The sequence below is a fragment of the Chelmon rostratus genome, chromosome 4 (genome assembly GCF_017976325.1).
Source record: "Chelmon rostratus isolate fCheRos1 chromosome 4, fCheRos1.pri, whole genome shotgun sequence".
Taxonomy (NCBI): domain Eukaryota; kingdom Metazoa; phylum Chordata; class Actinopteri; order Chaetodontiformes; family Chaetodontidae; genus Chelmon; species Chelmon rostratus.
Window position 1 is genome coordinate 9,939,581 of NC_055661.1, and position 21,522 is coordinate 9,961,102.

The 21,522-nt window shown below is 40.5% G+C and overlaps 1 protein-coding gene across 11 annotated transcripts in view; it reads left to right on the plus strand.

Moving 5' to 3' along the window:
• The window catches only part of dock7 (dedicator of cytokinesis 7), a 49,632-nt gene that overhangs the window by 18,426 nt on the left and 9,684 nt on the right, over positions 1–21,522 (plus strand). For 2 of the 11 annotated variants that reach the window (XM_041935449.1, XM_041935451.1), the window contains exons 15-38: positions 2,281–2,398; positions 2,689–2,759; positions 4,356–4,494; positions 4,851–4,952; positions 5,254–5,340; positions 6,121–6,352; positions 6,841–7,005; positions 7,220–7,240; positions 7,673–7,842; positions 10,589–10,678; positions 11,968–12,063; positions 12,172–12,312; positions 12,668–12,781; positions 13,371–13,538; positions 13,741–13,880; positions 14,288–14,457; positions 16,089–16,270; positions 16,424–16,606; positions 17,218–17,353; positions 17,673–17,769; positions 18,587–18,604; positions 20,875–20,971; positions 21,081–21,215; positions 21,332–21,484. In XM_041935449.1, the coding sequence (XP_041791383.1) occupies positions 2,281–2,398; positions 2,689–2,759; positions 4,356–4,494; positions 4,851–4,952; positions 5,254–5,340; positions 6,121–6,352; positions 6,841–7,005; positions 7,220–7,240; positions 7,673–7,842; positions 10,589–10,678; positions 11,968–12,063; positions 12,172–12,312; positions 12,668–12,781; positions 13,371–13,538; positions 13,741–13,880; positions 14,288–14,457; positions 16,089–16,270; positions 16,424–16,606; positions 17,218–17,353; positions 17,673–17,769; positions 18,587–18,604; positions 20,875–20,971; positions 21,081–21,215; positions 21,332–21,484 (3,025 nt within the window). The remainder of the gene's footprint in view (positions 1–2,280; positions 2,399–2,688; positions 2,760–4,355; positions 4,495–4,850; positions 4,953–5,253; positions 5,341–6,120; positions 6,353–6,840; positions 7,006–7,219; positions 7,241–7,672; positions 7,843–10,588; positions 10,679–11,967; positions 12,064–12,171; positions 12,313–12,667; positions 12,782–13,370; positions 13,539–13,740; positions 13,881–14,287; positions 14,458–16,088; positions 16,271–16,423; positions 16,607–17,217; positions 17,354–17,672; positions 17,770–18,586; positions 18,605–20,874; positions 20,972–21,080; positions 21,216–21,331; positions 21,485–21,522) is intronic. The other 9 variants (XM_041935452.1, XM_041935456.1, XM_041935453.1 and 6 more) reach the window with 6 other exon arrangements.

A 21,522-nucleotide genomic window follows, 5' to 3' on the forward strand; every position in this document is an offset into this window, starting at 1 on the left:
TCTTACAGTTTTGTTTTAAACTCATTCTATCTAAAATTTGGAACACTTGCAAAATCTGTGAATTGGTGAAAAATAATTTCTGGTATTGGTGGGATGTTATCCAGTGCTGCTTATAGACTGTATAAACATGGACATAGTCTCTGTGGCATCCCCCCACAGGTTTTTGAAGAGCCATTGCGAAGCTCAGTGACAGTGGCTCCAACCGTTGCCATTTTGACAGTGCCTGACTTCGCGTAATTCCCAGCTAATTCAAAAATGGACAAAGAAGTGGAGCGAGGGTGGAGTCGAGGCATGGAATGTTTGAGTTTAGCTAAACAAAATTGAAAACTTATTGAATGGTAATGCCCAGGACGCAATTAGGGGAGGGCATTTCAATCAAAAATAGCTCTCAACTTAATGGTGAATGTTAGATAAGCAACTGGCAGCTGTCATTGATAAAAGCTTTGGAGCAGTTTGGAGCAAGGCTATTTAACTATTTTAGATCAGGCTATTTTGGGAAACAAAAGCATGTTCTGAACCATTGCTGATCCTTGAAATACTTTAGTTTAGCGAAACACAATGACAAATCTACAAGACTTTGGTACAGTGGAACATCTCTGGTCTCTCTTTCTTCATCCATTCTTGAACGTACTGTATCAAACAAGTGAGAACAAGCTGTATCCAACATGCCATTTAGCAGTGTAACAGTTAATAGAGCTCCCTGTTAACTATGTTCATATTATATATCCCTTGTGTGTTCTGAAGAGCTTATGTATGAGTGAATTTCTCCATTTTGAGATCAATAAAGTCTGATCTAATCTAATCTAAAGTTTTATAGGGGTCTCTATAAATTCACACTTGACACTGCACTTCCTTGGATCCTTGGTAATATCCCAGAATGTGTATACCGAAGTGCAAAGTCAATTGGATAAACAATTGTTGAGAAAATCGAAGGACAGTAAAACATACATGCAGACAGACAGACAGACACTCCTTATATTTTAGTTAGATGAGAATAACTGGCCAATCAGTGATACTGTCATTAGTGCTATCTTAGCGTGTATTTCGTTCAAATTCAACAACCTTCTGTAAAGCTTCTGTTATAATTGTCAAGACATGCTGGTTGGGGGGAACAGAAGAAGAGAATGAGCAAAATCGAATCATCAGACCAGATTCCCACGCTTCCTTGTCAGTTGTGGTTCCAGCTGTGGTCTCTGTGGGGCCATCCCCCACAGATTTGACTACGTCATTGTGGTTTGTCAGCTGATCCCAGGTTACTTTGCACTCCCTGTTGTAGAGCCTCCTCTGCTTTCACATCAGTGTACTAACCAGTGTTTTTGATAGTACAGCGCAGTTTCAGTATTTTAATATGTTACAGCATGTTAGTGTGTTTTGGCTGTGAAGCTGTAAGGCAGAATCAACCAGTGCTCACCATGAGATTTCTGCCGGGAGAAAGTTTGCTGTTATGTAATGTAATTTGAATTGTTTACATGATGGTTACTCTCTTGATGACTATCACTCACTCTCTACTGCTGTGAGGTTTGTGGTACACCTTGTAGAGAGCTGTATCCTGTAATTTTCCAAAAATAGTTGTGTGATCATGCAAAATGTTATCAGCTTTGCACTGAGGATGACAATTTTTCATTGCACCTCTCAAGTCATCAGCTGACTTTTTAGACAGTGGCCATCTACAGTTAGTCAAACTCTCCTCCCTGTGCTCCCACCTTTCTGAAAAATGTAGTTTGTGAGTTTTAGGTTGTTGCACCTCCCATGGTTATTGACAGGCCAAGCCTCCCGTATTCACCAATAAGAGGATGTTTTACCTACCGTGGTGGCCTTGCCCTCTCAAATTTAGCAGTTCATGGAATCTGATGTAACTATGCTCAGTAACTAGGTCAGACACTTTAAAAGACCCTTGACTTAGATGGTATTTTGCTATATGCATAACTCAAAGAGATGCAGAGTCCATGTTATTATTTACTTGTCACTGCACCTTTTATTATTCCACCTAAGGGACAGTAAAAACATGGATTTAAATATTGTTCTTAGTTTATGGCATGAATGCATGTATTTATTTCTGCAAAAGTACCTGGCATTGCTGTTCATATATTTTACATGCTATGAAATGTGTTTTACTTTGCATACATGATGTCTAACTTCAGATGCCTTTTTGTGAATGTTACCCATTACCTCAAGAGTTTTATAGGTTATCTTATTTCTTTGGCACAGTTTCCAAAACAAGATAATTCATGATGTGTATGTGTGTCTGTGTTTGTGTCTCTGCACATGTCTGACTTTTAGGAATCTGCTGTATGTGAACCCTCAGAGTCTTAACTTTGCCAACCGCCAAGGCTCCGCCCGCAACATCACAGTCAAAGTGCAATTTATGAATGGAGAGGACCCGAACAATGCAATGCCGGTATGCATAATTACATTATCGAAGATAAAAGAAAACAAATTTTAAAAAAAATTATGTTGTCTACTCATTCATCTTAGTTATATGTGTTGTTAAGCTGACAACGAATGGCTTTTACCTTTTGATAATAAAGTGAGTGGTAAAGCCAGCCCAGTTCAGCAAACTAGCAGCACTGCTACAGCTGTGTCAATGCTACCAAAATTTGCTCTGCGTCAGTGCATGTTGACAAATGGGTATATTTCATTCTAACATGACTTCATGACCATCCGAAAACATTTTTTTGAATCCCCTAGGTGATATTTGGGAAGTCAAGCTGTGCAGATTTCGCTAAAGAAGCCTATACTGCTGTTGTCTACCATAATCGGTAAGTTCTTTGTCTTCAGGCATCTTTTGGTTGAAATAGTCTCGGTAGAGTGCTGTAGGGGACCTGTGGTTGGAATGACGATGAAGCATAGATAAAACTACACTAATCCAAATATCCAACCATTTTGACCTAAAGCTCTATAGCAGTAGCATTTTTCTTTTATAATTCCCATATTTTCATAATGCATATTCAGTCAAATATTATTACAATATTATTTATGTGATTCCTGGCAATGTTATGTTAACTGTAAGGTGTGAAAAATGCCTGACATAATTGTACTCATATGGTTTCATGAGATTGGTAGATTAAAAACTGAATTCACAAATATTCTCCTTTAATTTAACATCAGCGCAACAACTTCTCTTCCCTCCATTACCCTATCTTTGATGGCATTCATTAAAGAATAGGTTAAGTCAACCCTCAGGATATTGTCAAGTGGTGTCCTTGGCATAAGTTTCTTTCATCTCTACATAAGACTGGAGCGGTCTCTAATATTTTATCACCGCTATTATGTGTTTTTTACGACATCCAGTGGTTTGTCATTTGTCGCTCAGGGGTCACACCTTCAAGGCTAAAATTAATCAACCTGTGAATAATGTGCTGCTGCGACTAGGACAGTCATGCATCAGGACTTAATCCAGCCCTTAGACAGGCTTATAGGTAATGGTCAATAACAGTCTGCATTTCTCTCAGAAACGGCACAATATTTCTCTTGTCAACATTTATAAAGGAACATATGAAAAAATCAAGTAACAAGGAAAGATAATAAGCAAATGCTTTGTAATCTGCAAAATCTTGCACAATTGTGCTTCTGTCTGCTTTTGGCTTTGATGTAATATGCTCAGGCTATAACACATTATCTTTTCCACCGTGATAAAAGTTGCTTCTAGTGCTGCTCCCCCTTGAGGATTTTTCTTTTGCTGGGCCGATAACCAAAATGTTTGTTCCCATGAGAAATGAGTGCCCTTCTGTGACCTCCTTAAGCAGTTTTGGTCATTTCTAGCTCTAAGGCGATCCTGGTGGGTTTGCTGATTGGCCAGCAGACAGTTTCATCCTTGGGGACTATAAAGAATTCAGCTGAAGTGAATTATGATGTGTTATGTAAATTCTTTCTTTTTAGATCAGTCGACTTCCACTATGATCCCCTGCTCTGTCTGCTCCTAGACAAAAAAATTCCCAAGTTATAAATGGACTCAGCTGGAAATAGAATATGTGGCGATTTCAGATGATTTGTGTATTTGTACGTGCATGGATGAAGATCCATGAGAGAAGAGAAGGCAATCGTTAGAGAAAAGCAGTTGTACCCTTGTGGCCTAGCGAAAGCTTTGTTCAAAGGGAGCTTTTGTTTGGTTATATAGTCTGTTCAGGCAATGGAAGATCCATAGTCAATGTGGATATAATTAGAACTGTTAGGATAAAGTGGAATGCCCTTGAGATGACATCCTGAACCACATGACTTAACCTGTCTACGTAGTTCCGAAACTAATCTATTTTGCATGGCTGTCTTTCCTAATCTATCAATTTATTGAATAGAAAGCAGCATGTAACACTGTTGCTGAATAGTTTTACATTACTGTTACTAATTGCTGTGAACAGATCCCCTGACTTTCATGACGAGGTCAAGATCAAGCTGCCTGCCTCCCTGTCGGACCACCACCACATCCTCTTCACATTTTACCACGTCAGCTGCCAGCAGAAGCAGAACACACCGCTGGAGACCCCTGTGGGATACACAGTAGGTAGCAGGCACTGGTACACCTGCAGGGACCACATAGGATGTTACTGTGGTTGTAAATTACAGCTGATTGCACCCTCCTTTATTTATTGCAGCATTCATGCAGGCATAGGTGTCAACTCATTCACACATATACACAGTTAGGGCCATTCTCTCTTCCACGCAGGCACACACTCTCTCCCTGCGTTTTAAACAACACATAGAGTTTTAGACAAATGTGCAAGTGTTCATCTGAAGCTTTAAAGAGAGTGGGGTGAGTTTAGAATATGTAATAAATAAAAAATAATATTATCCTCTGTGTGTTTTTTGCCTTCTATGTTCTCTTTTGATCTGTTTTTTTCTTGCTCTCTCTGTAGTGGATCCCCATGCTGCAAAATGGGCGCCTGCGGACAGGACACTTCTGTCTGCCCGTATCTCTGGAAAAACCACCACAATCCTACTCTGTTCTCTCACCAGATGTAAGATAGCTTTTTTTTTTAAATGTTTAAAGTATGAATGCATGAATTTGTGTATGAAATTTCTTATTATATATTCACTACATAATAAAGAATTTATCTTTGCTTTGCAAGATCTTCAGTAATATCGCACTGCAGGCAACCCAGGTTAAGTGTTAAACATATGACTTTGTTTTTGAGTTCCCTTTGCAACAGCCTTTAATTCTTCTTAATTTGAGCAGAATCAATCGTTCATTTTCACAGCTTGTAAAATGTTTGTTTTGCCAATGAAGCAGAGATTTACTCTGGCATTATTGTACTTCAGGTTCCTCTCCCAGGGATGAAGTGGGTTGACAACCATCGAGGAGTATTTAATGTAGAAGTGGTGACTGTTTCAACCATCCACACACAGGTAACAGTACTGTATACAGTAGTTTTACTAACAGTGTTTCAGGGGATTTTGGGACTAAGCTTCATCGTCTCTCCTTACTCAGTCATCAGTATATATATTTGAGCAGAGGGAAAATGCAGTTGGAACATTAAAGCCTTATAATAGCAAAATAATTAGCTTTTAAGGAATGAAGAATAACAGTTTTATTGCAACACCCTTTGCCATAGAAAGAGAGATTTTCATAAGCATCACACGCAGCTTATCATTTCATTTAAATTTCACTTAGAGCAAAGAGAAACAAACACACAGTGTTTTCACATTTAGACTGTAATTCCCTCCAAGCACCAGTTCATTAGTGGGTGAAACTCGCCTCCCCAGTAATTTACTGGGGTCTACTCCATCTCTGTGTCGGTTGGGTGTGGAGGGCTTGACTGTGGTCCCCAGGAGCCTAACTGGGACTAATGTGCTCATAAATCACTCCTCCTGGCACAGATTAGACTTGCTGGATTCTGCTATGTTCTTGTAGTAAAGTTCGTTTTGTGGTTTGGACTTGGTGAGCAAACTCACAGACGAGTAGACCCAAGCATACTTTTGTTTATCAGCTTCCCCCTTTTTCCTCTCTACCTTACTCGACCTTAAACACTTGAATGTGTTGGTGTTTTTTCCTCTTCATCCATGTTTATCATCGCTCTACTCTTTTGTTTTTTCACCATCCATGTCTTTGTATATATCCCCCCTCCTGCATTGTCTTTTTTCTCACTCTCTCCTCTCCTTTGCACCCCTACCCCGCTCCCTCTCCAGGACCAGTACCTGGATAAGTTCTTCGCCTTGGTACATGCTCTGGACGAGCATATGTTCCCAGTCAGGATAGGAGACATGCGCATCATGGAGAACAACCTGGAGGCCGAGCTCAAGTCCAGCATTGCAGCGCTCAACTCCTCCCAGCTGGAGCCAGTGGTTCGATTCCTTCACCTGCTCCTCGACAAGTTGGTGTTGCTTGTAGTGCGGCCACCAGTCATTGCTGGTCAGATAGGTATGATAATTAATTACATTTATCAGTTGAGCCACAATCTGGACATATGAATTGTCTTTTATTTACAGGGAAGATGAATTATATATTAAGGTTTTTCTAAATTTTGTCATGGCATTTGCTATGCACCCATGAAAAGGAACATGTCAATATAATCTAAAGATTTCACATGTGCCTTAAGAGTGTTTTCGGGACATTTTGGGGAATTGGGAATGTTGATGAGTTTTATTCCAATCCTTTCATATGATGATATGATGATATCTTTGTTGTATATAACATGTAATCTGTGTGATATACGGTATATGTGTGATTACTGTTTTTGATATTTTGAATTTTAGCTTTTTAGTTGCTATGAACAAATAGTCTGAAATAAGGAAAATTAAAAATGTAATAACCACAAATAAGATTCAGCTGGGCAGATGTTCAGCCAACCGACCCCTGCATTGCAAAATCCAGAGTTCATCTTGCGTGTGTGTGGGTGTGTTTTTCAGTCAATCTGGGCCAAGCGTCCTTTGAGGTCATGGCATCTATAGTGAACCGGCTTCATAAATACCTGGACACCAGCCAGGACATGCATGGCCGGAACGGCTTGCTGTCCTCGTACATCCACTACGTCTTCCGTTTGCCCAGCACTGACCCCAACTCACCTTCTCCAGGTATTTTACTGTCAATACAGCGAACTGCCTCATATTTTCTTTATTCTATGTCTGTTTTTCTGTTTTCTCCTTTAAGTTAACCTCATCCAACCCCCAACTCGCCTTCACTGGGTGTCTATTATCAAACCTACCTGCCATAATTTTTCTTCTTCTATTTCTTTTTTATCTTTTGCTTTTTCCCTCATCTATTTTGTCTTCTGCCTGCCCAACAAAGACCCCAACTCATCCTCAACAGGTAGATATGGCTAACCACTGTACATCTTATTCTGTGTGCAATTGTTCTTCCCTCTAATATTATAATTACATTTCTTTCTTCATGTAATATTCCATTTTGGTAGAGCATTTGATGTGTGGTACATGATTTCCAGCAGCGTTCTGCATTAGCTAAATAACCATCTACTGCCAAGACTTATTGATTGCTAATCATTTATGAATAAATACATTGAACTACTTCCCTGTGTGTTCACCACATGGCGATGTGTTGTGTTACATTGGCTTTTTGATGAGAGGCAGCGTTAGTCCAATTTTATGATGGCATTGGGAGCAGGGTTGACATGCAACCATCATGTCAGTGGACTACAATGGCTTACTGGAAGTACTTATTTATAAATAAATAAAATATCATATCCCAGTTGTCCCATTTTGCTTCTTGTGTGTGTTGTCCCAGGCCCGGGAGGGTTGGGAGGTTCCGTTCACTATGCCACCATGGCTCGCTCAGCTGTTCGACCAGCCAGCCTCAACCTCAACCGCTCCCGTAGCCTTAGCAACAGTAACCCTGACATTTCCGGTACACCCACCTCTCCTGACGATGAGGTCCGCTCCATCATTGGCAGCAAGGTAAGGCCATCAAAAAAAAAATGTCTTTGGTTATATATGAGCCCATAACTTCTTTTGTCTCAGTACTTTTATAAAGCCAGAGTTGAGCTGATCGTCTGTCAAGGCATAAAAGACACAAATGTTACACGTGGTCCTAATGTAGACAGAACCAGCAGGGATAGATATGTTTTTCGGGCTCTTAGTCCGATTGCAATATTTGGCTTGTCCACACAGCGCGTGGATGTCCGATATCAGAGTTAAATATTTAACATTGCTGTAGCCAAGCAAATCTCATTGGTTTGTGATGTGTTTTAGCCGTGCTCATACAAGGTGATTATACTGAATCTACAGTTCTTAACCCACATCAAGGCAGAGGCCTTCCATGTGCACACAGACCCAGGGGACTATTTTATCAACATGTAAACTGTATTGCCGATGTGTAAACACAAACTTGGACATCTTATCTCTCTAACCGCTGTAACAGCAACCTGACACACACACAATGCTTAGTGCGTGCAGGTTGTGAAAGGCACGAGAGACATTTAGTTTATAGTCACACCGGAAAGCAGATGCTGGCAAGAAGATACAGTGTTTCAATAGTCATATATCTTTTGAAGACATTAAGAATTGTTTAGTCTTGTCAGTCTGTATTGGTTTTCTTTGTTTCTCTTTATTTCATTTAATTTATATGTTGTCATGTATTTTGTCTTGTACAATTTGTGATTTCCCACGTCAAGCATTTTTTTATTTCACCCAAAATTACTTGAACAGTGACTGAATGCAGCCCCTTGTTTGATGAATGTTCCCTTTGCTGCTAATACTGAACTAAACCTTTCTTGTCTTGTCTCTGAGGGAGGGGAAGTTTTTTTTAAAACACAGAAAGGGAGAGAGAGAACCATGTGCTTTGCTCCTGTGTAATTTACTGACAGCTAACATTTTTTGGTCCTTTGGCATCTTTCAGCAATCCTGACCTCTGAATCTCTTTAACCTGTCATTATTCCTTCCCTCCTCCTTCCCCCGTGCTGCTCGCTCATTCCCTTGCTTCCTGCCTGCCTTGTGTCCTTTGACCTTGGCACGCCTAGGGCTTAGACCGCTCCAACTCGTGGGTGCACACCATGGGCTGTAAGAGTGCCCCCTGGGGATCCAGCCCTGGGTCCGCTCCAGAAACCATGCAGGTGGTTTTATGAATGCCCCATCCTCCACTTTGCCTCACTGCAAAAACAACTCACCCTATTCACCGTGAAGGGATACTGGGATATTTGGGAGTTTTGGTTTATTTGTGTTTGAGTTATTGAAAGAAAAGGGAGAGCTGGGGCAATCCATATCCCCCCAAATATGTATGTTAAGGTTTACACTTTTTATGTTCTGTTGTCCTGACAACATCTTTCATTTACAGATTCAGCCTTTGGTGAAGCCACTTCTGGAGGTTTTAAGTCACATTACTATGCTTGCCAACCATCTAAACTAGAGAGGTTTCTGAAGCATATGCAGCTTGACTAGCGTAACATAAAGACATGCATAAAGACCAAAACTTCACAATATTACAGTATTCTGTAAACTTAAAATCACAACCCTCCCATGATCCCATACATGGGAGTCACAGCCGCCTCCATGACCCTCTGTCTCTCATGCTAGAGTCTCAGGTATCATCCCTCTTCACTTACCACATCTAACACCTCCCTTTTTCTCAGTACTTGCATGAAGACACATAGTCGTACATTTCAGTGCCAGTTTGCCAGAGATCTTCATGGCAGCAATTTATTGAACATTGTTGGCCTCCCTTTCTTTCTCTTAAGCTTGCCTGCTGTGTTTTAGTAAACAGGGGTCAGTCATAGAGAAAAAGAATAGTGTTAGAAATCATCTTCATCAGCAGAGTCATTTTTTTTTTTTACATTCATTTTATTCATCTGTTATTTCCTTTTCTCATTTCTGCCTCTAACACAGTCATTCACTCTCTCTGCATTAATCTCATAGTCTTCACTCTCAGCTAGCGTCCCTGCATGACTTTCTTCTCACCTTGCATAGCATTCACTTTGTCACTGGAGCATGGTATACCTGTGAGTGTGAGTGTGTGTCTGTCTCCATGTGTGACATCTTTGTCAGCTTCACTTTCCATCTTCATGCAATGTTATGTCCTCTGTCATTTTTAGTTGTCATGACATAAGCCTGTGTTTGTCACTGATTTACAACACATTCAGTGTTATGAATAAGAAATCAAGGTCAGATTAATTCTCCATATTGTGATCATAAAATCACAGCAAGTAACCATTAAATTAATTGTGCCAACATTGACAACACATACATTATTAGCATTTAACCAGAGATTTCACCTTTCTAACTGTAGGATAGTTTTTCCCATTTTATGTCTCTGAAGTATTGTATTCGCCTGTAGGGATGCAGAATGGCACTTCATTAAGCAATGGCTGTAAAATCAAGGAAAAGAAAACCAATACAATGTCTTCACTTGATCTCACGGCCCTTTTTGCAGCCATTTTGCATCCCACCTTTAAGCTTTAGCCGCTGATGTACCTGACTGTTTTAGATTATGGTTACAACACTGTTCAGTGTTGTGGCCTGTCCTGTGTCTTAATTGTTTTGTGTCTTCATGTGTGACAAGTGTGTGCAAGAGATCACACAGTGTGCATGTGGGTGTGTGTGACCCAGCAGACACATTTTTCCCTGTGTGCTGAGGAAAAAGGTGCAACCCCACTCTTCCGTTGCTCCTCCACTAACCTTGTTGTCACCGTTCCATTCATTCCACCCATAGGCCATGGAGCGCTGTGGCAATCGCATGTCTTCGCACACTGAGAGCGCCAGTTTCTTGCAAACTTTAACAGGACGGTTGCCCACAAAAAAGGTAGAGCCACTTGCACTGGGGGAGGAGCCAACCCCGCCCACCTCTTTACTCGCCTCCTCACCCGTCTTGTCTGTGGATGTGTGCCTCTGGACTGATTGATGTCGTATTTGGTGGTTGTGGAGTCTTGTTGAATGCTGAATGTCACCGATCGGCCTCTTGCTCTGAATGTGTCGAGGAGTTTTTGATGTGACATGAATGTTGGTTGTGTTCGGGCTAATGCTGTCTGGCTAACTTAGTCTGGGAAGTCTTCTTTCAGCGTGCACTATTCACTCAAGCACTAAAGGCATGTGTTTGGGTTTCATTCAAAAAAGGACAATGTCTTCCAATCATCCTACTATGACCGTACAAGATATATTTTGTTCCAGAAATACAAACACGTGGATACTTTGGTAGCCGTCAGGATACAATCTGCTGTAAATTTTATTAATATTAAAGAAGTAAGAATCTTTTTACTGGCTTTTTTCCCCAGTACTCAGTTGTCACTACTGACTACTGAGTACTGCTCACACATTCTAGAAGAGATTAACAAAATGTGTCATTACTGCAGGCATGCATAGTTCATTATGATCACATTCAAAATTTGGATATCAATCAGGTCTTGCCCATTTCTAATCATTATATTACATCGAATAGATTAAGGAGGACTTGCCAGACTCTGAATAAGAGTCAGTGTGTTAGCCAGCCTGTGTTGGATGTTGGTTATGTATAAAAACATGCGCCTACATTGAAGCAAGTTATTGATATGTAGTATTAAGAAGAATAAATTCTTCTCTCCATGCACACAGGAAAATCTTTTCGGCTGTTTATACTGTCATCAGGAAGCTAGATTATAAAATACTATCATTTGCATGGTGACAAGAGTGCATTTCTCATCATTTCTCAAAGCTTAAAATTGTTGCACACATCTGTAAATTATGTTTTGTGGTTATTTTTTGAAAAATTGTAATGGATTTGCTCAGCGTGTTTAGAGTCGGTAGCTGTAACATGTGTGTATATATGTGACATTTTCCCGTTAAACTTTGTATTTAATCAAGTTAATTTTCAGTGTTTTGGGAACAGGACTGGACTGTATTATTTTTATAGAAAATTTCATGTCATGTCCCCCAAATAGTAATACAGTATATTATCTGTTCACACCATGTAGACCTCGGTACATTTTAGTTGAAGATAGAAAGTAATACTTCTCCTGGTGCCTCACATTCTCTCTGTCTGGCTTTATTGCCTCTCCCTTTCTGTCGCTCCCTCTCTACTTCTTTTGTCTCTGTTTTCTGCTCTCCTGCTCTACTTAGCTCTTCCATGAGGAGTTGGCCCTCCAGTGGGTGGTGAGCAGTGGAAGCGTCAGGGAGGGCGCTCTGCAGCAGGCCTGGTTTTTCTTTGAACTCATGGTAGGAAACAGTATTTTTACACATAAAAACAGCTTATCAGGTGTCACAATGCAGTACTTTTTCCTTGACAATATCTTTCTATATCTTTTTGTCCTACCTTTACAACAGGTGAAAAGCATTATCCACCACCTGTACTTTACTGACCGCTTAGAGTCACCCAGGAAGAACCGTTTCCCAGAACGCTTCATGGATGACATTACAGCCCTGGTTAGCACCATCGCTGGCGACATTGTGTCTCGCTTCCAGAAGGTAAGTAACCGCTTAGTGAAGTGTTCCATGCCATCACAGATAGGCACACAATTTGTGGACTATCATGGCGACTTAGAAAGACTAAGTGCATAGAAGGGAAGTCAGGGAATATATGAATTTTACAAATTAGTCTTTTATTAATTAAGTTATATTAAAACAGATTGTACTGTAATTACCAATATTGCCAAATACACTCACGTATGCTGTTGGCTTTCATAATGTGGCCCAATAAGTTTGAGGCCACAAGTATGTCCCAGATTGTTTCATTTACTTTATACAATGAAATAAAGCAGAAATCATGTTCAAACTGTCAACTCTGGAAACATTTTAAGACATGTGTATCTGATCCAATCAGGACCTAGAATTGGTGGAGAGACTAAACACAAGTCTGGCCTTCTTCCTCAATGATTTGCTGTCAGTCATGGACCGCGGCTTTGTCTTCACCCTAATCAGAGCCTACTGGAAACAGGTAACTGCCTCATCAAAATTCATGAATATGTTCCATTTCCTGTACATAGTTCTGTGTTTTTGGTCATGACAAAGAATAACACAATTTTAACTGGATTAGTATATGAGTGAAGAGAAAGCAGACCTGGAAGGCTGAGTAACATTCACCTACAATCAGGTAGAACTATGAGAAGAATGCAAATTAAATTGTATGACTCCCCTACACAAATTAAGATCCTCTTTTATTATGGGTATTTATTGGAAGCTACTGCCAGATAATTGTCCTTGTTGTCTATATTCTGGCTCTGTGAAGCTTACCTTTCATGCTGGGTCTTGTGATCAATTTAAGATTTATAAATAAAGCAATTCAGGTTTGTTTACACCCCTAAGAATATATTAAAAACTCATTTTTGATTGTATTTTTATATTTCCATTACAGCACATACTCCACGCTTTATTTGTGTGGCCATCAGATAACATAAGATATAACCTTATTAATCTCCTCCCGGTGAAATTAGGGTGTTACAGACAGCATGCAATAGTAGACATGACACATTTCTAAGTGTTTTCTTTAAATATATGAATTAATTTGTGCTGTTTCCTCTGCTCAGGTGTCCACAAAGCTTTACGCTCTGCAGAACCCAACCCTGGAGTCGTTGAGGCTTGATTTCTTGAGAATCGTTTGCAGCCACGAACACTACGTGACGCTCAACCTGCCCTGCAGTCTGCTCACGCCACCTGCCTCGCCCTCCCCCTCTGTGTCTTCAGCCACGTCACAGGTCAGATGAAAAGTGGTTAAGGGAAATTGAAACGCCTGCATGCAAATAGACATTCACCCTATGAATATAGTCTTACACTAAAAAAACTTAGCAACTTGAAACAAATAGGACTTGTTTGCTTTATTCACAGACAAAGTGATCAACTAAAATATTAATGGTTTTACTTGCTTGGTTGTTCTGTGTTCTCTCTTCCATCCCACAGAGCTCTGGGTTCTCCACACATGTCCAGGACCAAAAGATAGCCAACATGTTTGAGCTGTCGGTCCCCTTCCGAGAGCAACACTATCTGGCTGGACTGGTACTATCTGAACTGTCTGTAATACTGGATCCAGAAAATGAGGGGTTAGCACACTTTCTACACTGATGAAGATTATTAAGTTTCATGCTTTAAAAACTGATAATGGAAGGTTGGAAGGTCCTCACCATGCCATCTTTATGGATGGGTGTTGTGTGTGTGTATGCGCGTGCGTGCGTGTGCATGCGTGTGTCTAGCCAATAAACTGTCAAGTATTGTAGAGAAAGGGAAGTGTATTGTTAGGTTAAAGCCTCTGTGTGTGTTGGCGAGAGATAAGCCTGTATAAGCATGGGAATGAGTTACGGTTATGCAGCATTATCTTAATGTGAGTAGGTTCCCTTATTCTCTCGCCCATTGTGCTTTTCATTCTTTAATGAATTACTGTACCTCTTTGTTCCTTTCTTTTTGCTTTTCTCTTTTCTCTTTTGTCTTGCTGTCTGCTTTTTCACTGCAGGATGTTTGGCCTGCATAAGAAAGTGGTGAGTGTCGTCCATAACCTCCTGTCCAGCCATGACTCTGACCCACGCTACGCTGATCCTGAGGTCAAGGCCCGGGTCGCAATGCTCTACCTCCCTCTCATTGGCATCGTCATGGAGACACTACCACAACTCCATGACTTCACAGGTTAGGACCTAATTTGAACACACAGTACCTTGACTATCTAGTTTAACTAACTGCTATGCTATCTTCATTGTTTCACCCAAACTGTCAAATGTGCTTGTTGCCATTACTGGAGATGCATCATTGTCAATGTTGACTGATTCTGATCTCCGAAGAAGTGTGACCTGCCGATTCTGATTTTGGCCTATTCCGATTTTCATTCTTTCTAAGGACTACAATGGACAGTGTATACAAACATTTTTCTAACTTTTCTTTAATGGAAATTCTGTACAATTGTATGTTCACAATAAAACACTGACTATTAAATAACTTGCATTATCTCCAAAACTGCACCACGTTACAAGACCTTCTCTTACTCTCACTCAAATAAATCTCAAAATAAAGTGCTTCAGGTTACTGGTCAGAGCTTTTTTGTACAAATAAAGTCCAACTGAAAATGAATAGCGGTATATTCCACTTTAACATGTTTTACTTTTCTAAAAGAAAATAGGCGCAACAGATCTATGTAACAATACACCTTGTCATCGCCTCGAGTAAGGTCCCTGTCTCAGCTCTGCTCCCTGTGTGTGTGGATGGACGAAAACTCTTCCCCTGGTGGAACACACACACAGACAGGGAGCAGAAGAGAGAAGAGAAGAGAAAGCTCTCAGAAAGAATGACCGTAAATGAATAAATGCTGTAAAGAGTCTCACACTGATCTGAAATGAAATAAGTCTACATAAATTCGGTAAATAACATAAATGAAACATTTCATTGTTTCTCTCTTTGAGTGTAAATTTAACCTGCACTGAATTGGCTATAGCTGACTCTGATTGGCTGGTCTCTAGTCATGGCAGATCACGCTAAAAACTGGTCGATTCTAGTCACCGGTTGATCAATCGGTGCATCACTGGTCCAAACCAGATGTTCTCAGTCAGTTTTCAGTCAGAAGCACTATTTCAAGATTTCCTGTTAAACGGTTGAGAATGCAGTATGCAGCATTGTGAGACAGATCAGTAATTTGGCAGACTTGAGACTTGAGTTTCTTTCCTGCATAATGAGGCTGGTTGCAATATATTGTGGCAAAATCCCAAATAACCTAAAGTTACATTGTGACCTTCAATAACAAATCCATTGGAGCTCAAAAGGTTGACCTGCAAAGGATTTGACCTGCTTACATAATGGACCTGCTGATCTCTAACCTCAGCTCATAATTGGACATTTTCTCTCTTTTAGCCCCCTACCCTATAGTGAACCTGCCCTCCCTAGACCTTGAGCTTGTATTTAAATGACCATGTATAAACGTTTAAATATTAGCAGTACTTCTAGACTCAGTTAAGCTCATGTTATAAAGTTGTAATATAGAGCTACTATTTTGTGATTGGTTCTAGTTTTACATTTTTTTAAATCTTTATAATCTTTTCTACAATTGAACAATATCCTGTTCACGGCATCCCAATTAGGTTCATTACCTGAGGGTACACATACAGCAGTTGCTGCCATGTCTCCATATGCTGTAGGATCAGTCTATAGAGGGTTTTGGTTTTCAGAAATTTTGACTTTGTGTCTTGTGTCCACAAAGAACCATTTTTTCTTTTTCCTGTATTGTCTCTAATCGAGTTCGTCAAGTATCTTTTCTGTCCTTTTTGTGTCAGTAGAGTCCCATAACCAGTGGGGTCGGCCAGGCGGTCCCCAGGGTGCAGCAATGGGCAGCAGTGGAGAAGAAACAGAGGCAGAGGGCAACAGCCTGATCAGCCAGACTGTCGCCATGGCGATAGCAGGCACCTCCACTGCCTCCCCAATGTCCCGACCAAGCAGCTTCTTGCTCAACTCGCAGGTAAGTCCCTGTTTCAGACAGTAATCTGTCATTGATGTAGCAGTATGACAACAGCAAATGGATGTCAAATGTTAAACACAAGGCTTCTTATCATACCTTTTGTATTCTATTTGTCCCTCTGTGTTCTTTCCTCTCTGTTGTCCGTCTTTCCAGGCGAGTCGTCAGCATGGCAGCTTCTCGGCCGAGTCAAGTCGCAGTCTGCTCATCTGTCTTCTGTGGGTGCTGAAGAATGCTGACGAGCTGGTGTTACAAAAGTGGTTCACAGACCTGTCGGTGTCCCAGCTCAACCGCCTGCTGGATCTCCTCTACCTCTGCGTGTCCTGCTTTGAGTACAAGGTAACATCAACAGTGGATATGCTCACTAACTGCAAAGTCAGACTGATAATTGTCATAGGGCACACATTGCGTTGGGGCATCACCAGTACAGAGTGTGCCAGCCTCTTCACTATATCTTCTTCTACATTTATGTCCCACAAATCAGGAATCTTTTGGGCTGATTGTAATATTTCTGCCATCTTGGGTGAAATAAACAGGAAATTGTAACCAGCTAAGTGTTAATACAAAAGAAACTTAAAGGAAAACAAAAGATTGATTAAAATCATCTAAATCTTGAGTTGATGATAAGGTCTGCACTATCCTTCCTGATAGAACATGAGCTTCTCTGCAGTTAAATGCTATTGCTACTGAAAGTGGGGATAAAATAACTGCAGGCAACTTGCTGCTTTCTATGCTATAATCATCTATTCCTTTCTGTGTATTTCAAGCTGTTTCTGTATGCAATCTACTTTCTTTGCTTTTTTGAGCTTGCACATTTACTTTCATATTACTAACCTGCTTTGCCTGCTGAGTGCTGTGCTGCAATTAACTTTCCTGCCATCTTCTCTGTCCGTCATCTCACCGTCTTCTGCCTCATGGATACAAAGGCCCATGTTGTGTTCACAATGCAGGGGAAGAAGGCGTTTGAAAGAATGAACAGCCTGACCTTTAAGAAGTCCAAAGACATGAAAGCCAAGCTGGAGGAGGCCATACTGGGCAGCATCGGGGCCAGACAGGAGATGGTGCGACGCAGCCGAGGACAGCTAGGTGGAGGCATACTTTTTGGCACATGCACTCACACACAACTGCATACTTAATGAGCACACACAGATGCGAGTAGAACCACATGTGAACAGATGCAATGCAAGGCTGTAACAAGAAATTCCAAACCAAGAGAGACATTATGCACCTTTGACAAATAGCGAAATACAGTCCACAACAAATTACTGTATCCTGCTTTATAGGCAACACACACAACACACATACAGCTGCAGCCATTCAGCCAAATTCAGCACCTTTTACTATGTATGCACTGAGTCTTTCACCTCCTGTGAAAAAAGCAAATAATCCTTTCTCCACCATTTAGAGCGGAGTCCATCTGGTAGTGCTTTTGGCAGTCAGGAGAACCTTCGATGGAGGAAGGACATGACCCACTGGAGACAAAATAGCGAAAAGATGGACAAGTATGCACTTTCTAACACTTTATCCACTTTTCTAATTCTTGCTTTAGGTCACAGAAAAGACCTCAAAGACCCTCTCAGGACGCCCCAAGCTGATTCTGTTCTGTTTTTTTGTTCCATGAAGGAACACACACACACACACACACACACACACACACACACACACACACACACACACACACACACACACACACACACACACACACAGATGACATGATCATTTAAAGAATGTGTAAAGCATAATCCATAAATGTGTATTAAAAATGCACACCCCCACTTTAAAGCTTTAGCTCCACCTGGGCTCCTTTTCCATTTTTATATATAAAATCAGTCATTTAAAAGAATAGACTAGAACATTATGCACTGAGTTCAAGAGTGAAATAAAAGTTTTAAAATGATCATCCTTCAGTCCTTCTATTAGGATATCACTGCTATCATCCATCTAATTTTAAATATAAACCATCACAAACTCTGCCAAAGCCCACTCAGCCATCATTGTTATTGTCCATATGTTATGTTGGATACATAGAAACAGAATGAGACTTATTTAAAATATGATTTCTACGTGTTAAAATTCCCATATTTGCCCAGCAACTACAGAAATCTGTTTGAATGGACTCTTTTTAAAAAAAGTTGCGGCTTTGTATCTTATGCCACTAGAGCTGCACTTATCTTGTCAAATGGCAACAAAAGATACTATGCTATGCTTTTTTTGTTTGAAGTTTAATTTTTCTCTCTGTTCTTTTGTAAATTCAGCTCCAACCTTTGTTTTCTGTTAATTTCCATTTGTTCTCTCATATTGCTGTGTGTTTTTATGTAGGACTCACAGATCAGTCAGGTATTGTATGGTCCACATTTGCTGTGTGCTCCTTTGAACTCCCCCCGCTTTAGTTCCTCATTTATGGTGTATTCACATGCTTGTGAGCAGTTAGACAGTTGCTGCAGACACTAAATTGATTGATTACCTGATTTCCTCAAATAACGGCCAGAGCCAGAGAGACCAGGTCTTTATTCGAGTTAGGCCTTTATTTCCAATTCCCTGTTTGTTAAGTAGATTTGGTCATATTTTAGTAAAAGGCCTCCTTGTTTTCTGATCTGCTCCCAGTTGTCCTGTTAGATTTGTTACTGCATTATGCTGTTACACAAACCCAACACTTCCTGTATCCCTTTGAAATTAAAAGCCCTCCAGCATTTTAGTAGTCAGTATCTCTTCCTTTTTTATAAAGGCTTTTATTGTGAAATATTCGTATAGTATATTTGTACTGTGTTGTGATAAATTCAGTGACTTGCGCTGACTGCCTCTCAAACATTACTACAGAATACAGTTTGGTGATGTTAACACAATACAGTATACCTGCAGTGATTGAAGTAGGACAATAATACTTCAGGTGACTATTCCAGAACAACAAAGCTTTGCAAATAGCATGATTATATTGTTGAATTCATTAAATTAAAGCAATAGAAGCATTATGCTTTGTTGGCATGCACAAAATATTACAGCTACCAGGAATTTATCCACCCTTGTTTTTTCTCCTGGCCTGTGTTTTGGGCTGGCATTTATTTATTTGGCTTTTTTTATTTATTTCTTATCGACCATACCCCCAGCCATTATTTGAAACCTGGCTTTATTTTGACTGTTGGCTTTTGTTTGAGGAAATATGAGAGTTTGTATTAGATTTCCTTCTGATTGACTTGGCCTTGAAGAAGAAATAATATGCCAGTTAATTTTGTTCCTGGTGACCCACGTTAATTATTCTAGCCCAAGTGGCAACCTCTGGGGTTGGAAAATGGAGCTAACAAGTGTCAAAAACTGCAATTCCTTGAATGCCTGCTTATGGCTGGCCTGAAAAGTGAGTCAATCCCCATAGAACTCCACATATTTAACTCCACATATTTAACTTGCCCAGCTACAGAAATGAACATGTTTACAGCCTGGAACAAAAGATGGTTTTGGTCTCTAAAGTTAATTTCCTTGTTCATGACAACTAAACGGATGGCGAATATGAACATCTCACTCATTTAAAATCTTTCAAGGTTTGAAAGTTGTGCATGGCCGCTTTGCGTGACAGCTAGCGGCAAGGTTTCAGTAGCCAGGCTTCATTCAGCCCGCCTCAACTCCACCCATGCTCCACTTCCTTGCTCATTTTTGGATTAGCAAAGTCAGGCACTGCCAAGATTGTGACAGTTGGAGCCACTGTCACTGAACTTCGTCAGCTTCCCTGACGCACCCATTTTTTGATTCATTTCTTAGCAATTTCGACTTCCTAAGCTCATACATGCACATGAATGCACCAACAGAGACCCCCTGATCGTGGTTCTGACCCTTGAATCCCCCTTCCTATCAGTCTCTGTGTCCTGGTAACAATGTCTGTCTCAGGGTTGGTAGTGGTTGCAGTGGGTCTGTTTCGCTTCTTAACCAGTGTGCTTCTTGTTTTCGGGTTCTGACTCGTGTGTCTTCATGGTTGCTGCTGCAGCAAAAGCAAGACTAAGACTTAGTTCTTGTTTTTCATAGATTGTTTGTAAAATATGAAGGGTAGATGCATTACAACTAAAAACCACTCCTGTTATAGTTCCATATGCTCAAAGGTTAGCCATTTTATATGTACATTTATAACATTTAGCCCTAGTGTCCAACCTATGGAGGAAATGGATTACTTAGCTTTTCACTTGCTTAACAGCTTCTTTAATGCCTTCAAACCTCTTAACCCTCTGGCAAGAGCAGTTATAGGTTTGGACTAACTATACTTGAGGATAAGCATGCATTGTGGATCTTTTGAATAGTTTGAGGTCTGTGCCATGCAAGTTAAAGACATCTTAGACATCTTGCAGCATAAAATTAACTGAAATATAAATAGACAGACAGCTTTTCAAACTCTGTACTACTCTTGTTTGAAGATATCATATTTCATCACAGTTTACCAAAACAAGAAAATCAACACATACCATTTTCTTCTTCACAAAGAGCCCTATACTATTCTTGGTTTTGGAAAATGGCTTGGATGATGTGGTGGCTGGAAGCTCATGCAACATTTGAGGCTACATTATCAGCGAAGTGATTTGGGAGTGGAAATCATTGTGTGACAGTGGTCTTTGGTTTCTTGATTGTAGGACCAGAGCGGAGCTGGAACACGAAGCACTTATTGATGGTAACCTTGCAACAGAGGCCAACATAATTATTCTTGATACTTTGGAGATCATTGTACAGGTATGCACTTTCTACATTTGCCACGCAATTATTTTTAAGTTAACACATTAACATACATAAACTCAGACGTACGCCTATAATAACTGTGTACGTGTCCCTTTTTCTCCAGACTGTATCAGTGACAGAGTCAAAGGAGAGTATCCTGGGTGGGGTGCTGAAGGTGCTGCTCCACAGTATGGCCTGCAACCAAAGCGCCCTATACCTCCAGCATTGTTTTGCCACACAGAGGGCGCTGGTGTCGAAGGTTAGACTACTAGACTTTTATTAAAAAAACTTCATTTCAGGTCATCCTTACCATTTCTTATAGTGCTTCGGACTTGAATTGTATTGTGTCAATCGTGGATGTATCTGTCTGTGTAGTTTCCTGAACTGCTTTTCGAGGAGGAAACAGAGCAGTGTGCTGACCTGTGTTTGCGATTGTTGAGGAGCTGCAGCAGCAGCATAAGTACCATCAGGGCCCACGCCAGCGCCTCCCTCTACCTCCTCATGAGACAAAACTTTGAGATCGGCAATGTGAGTACAACACACAAGAAAAAAAACAAAGGTTTGCA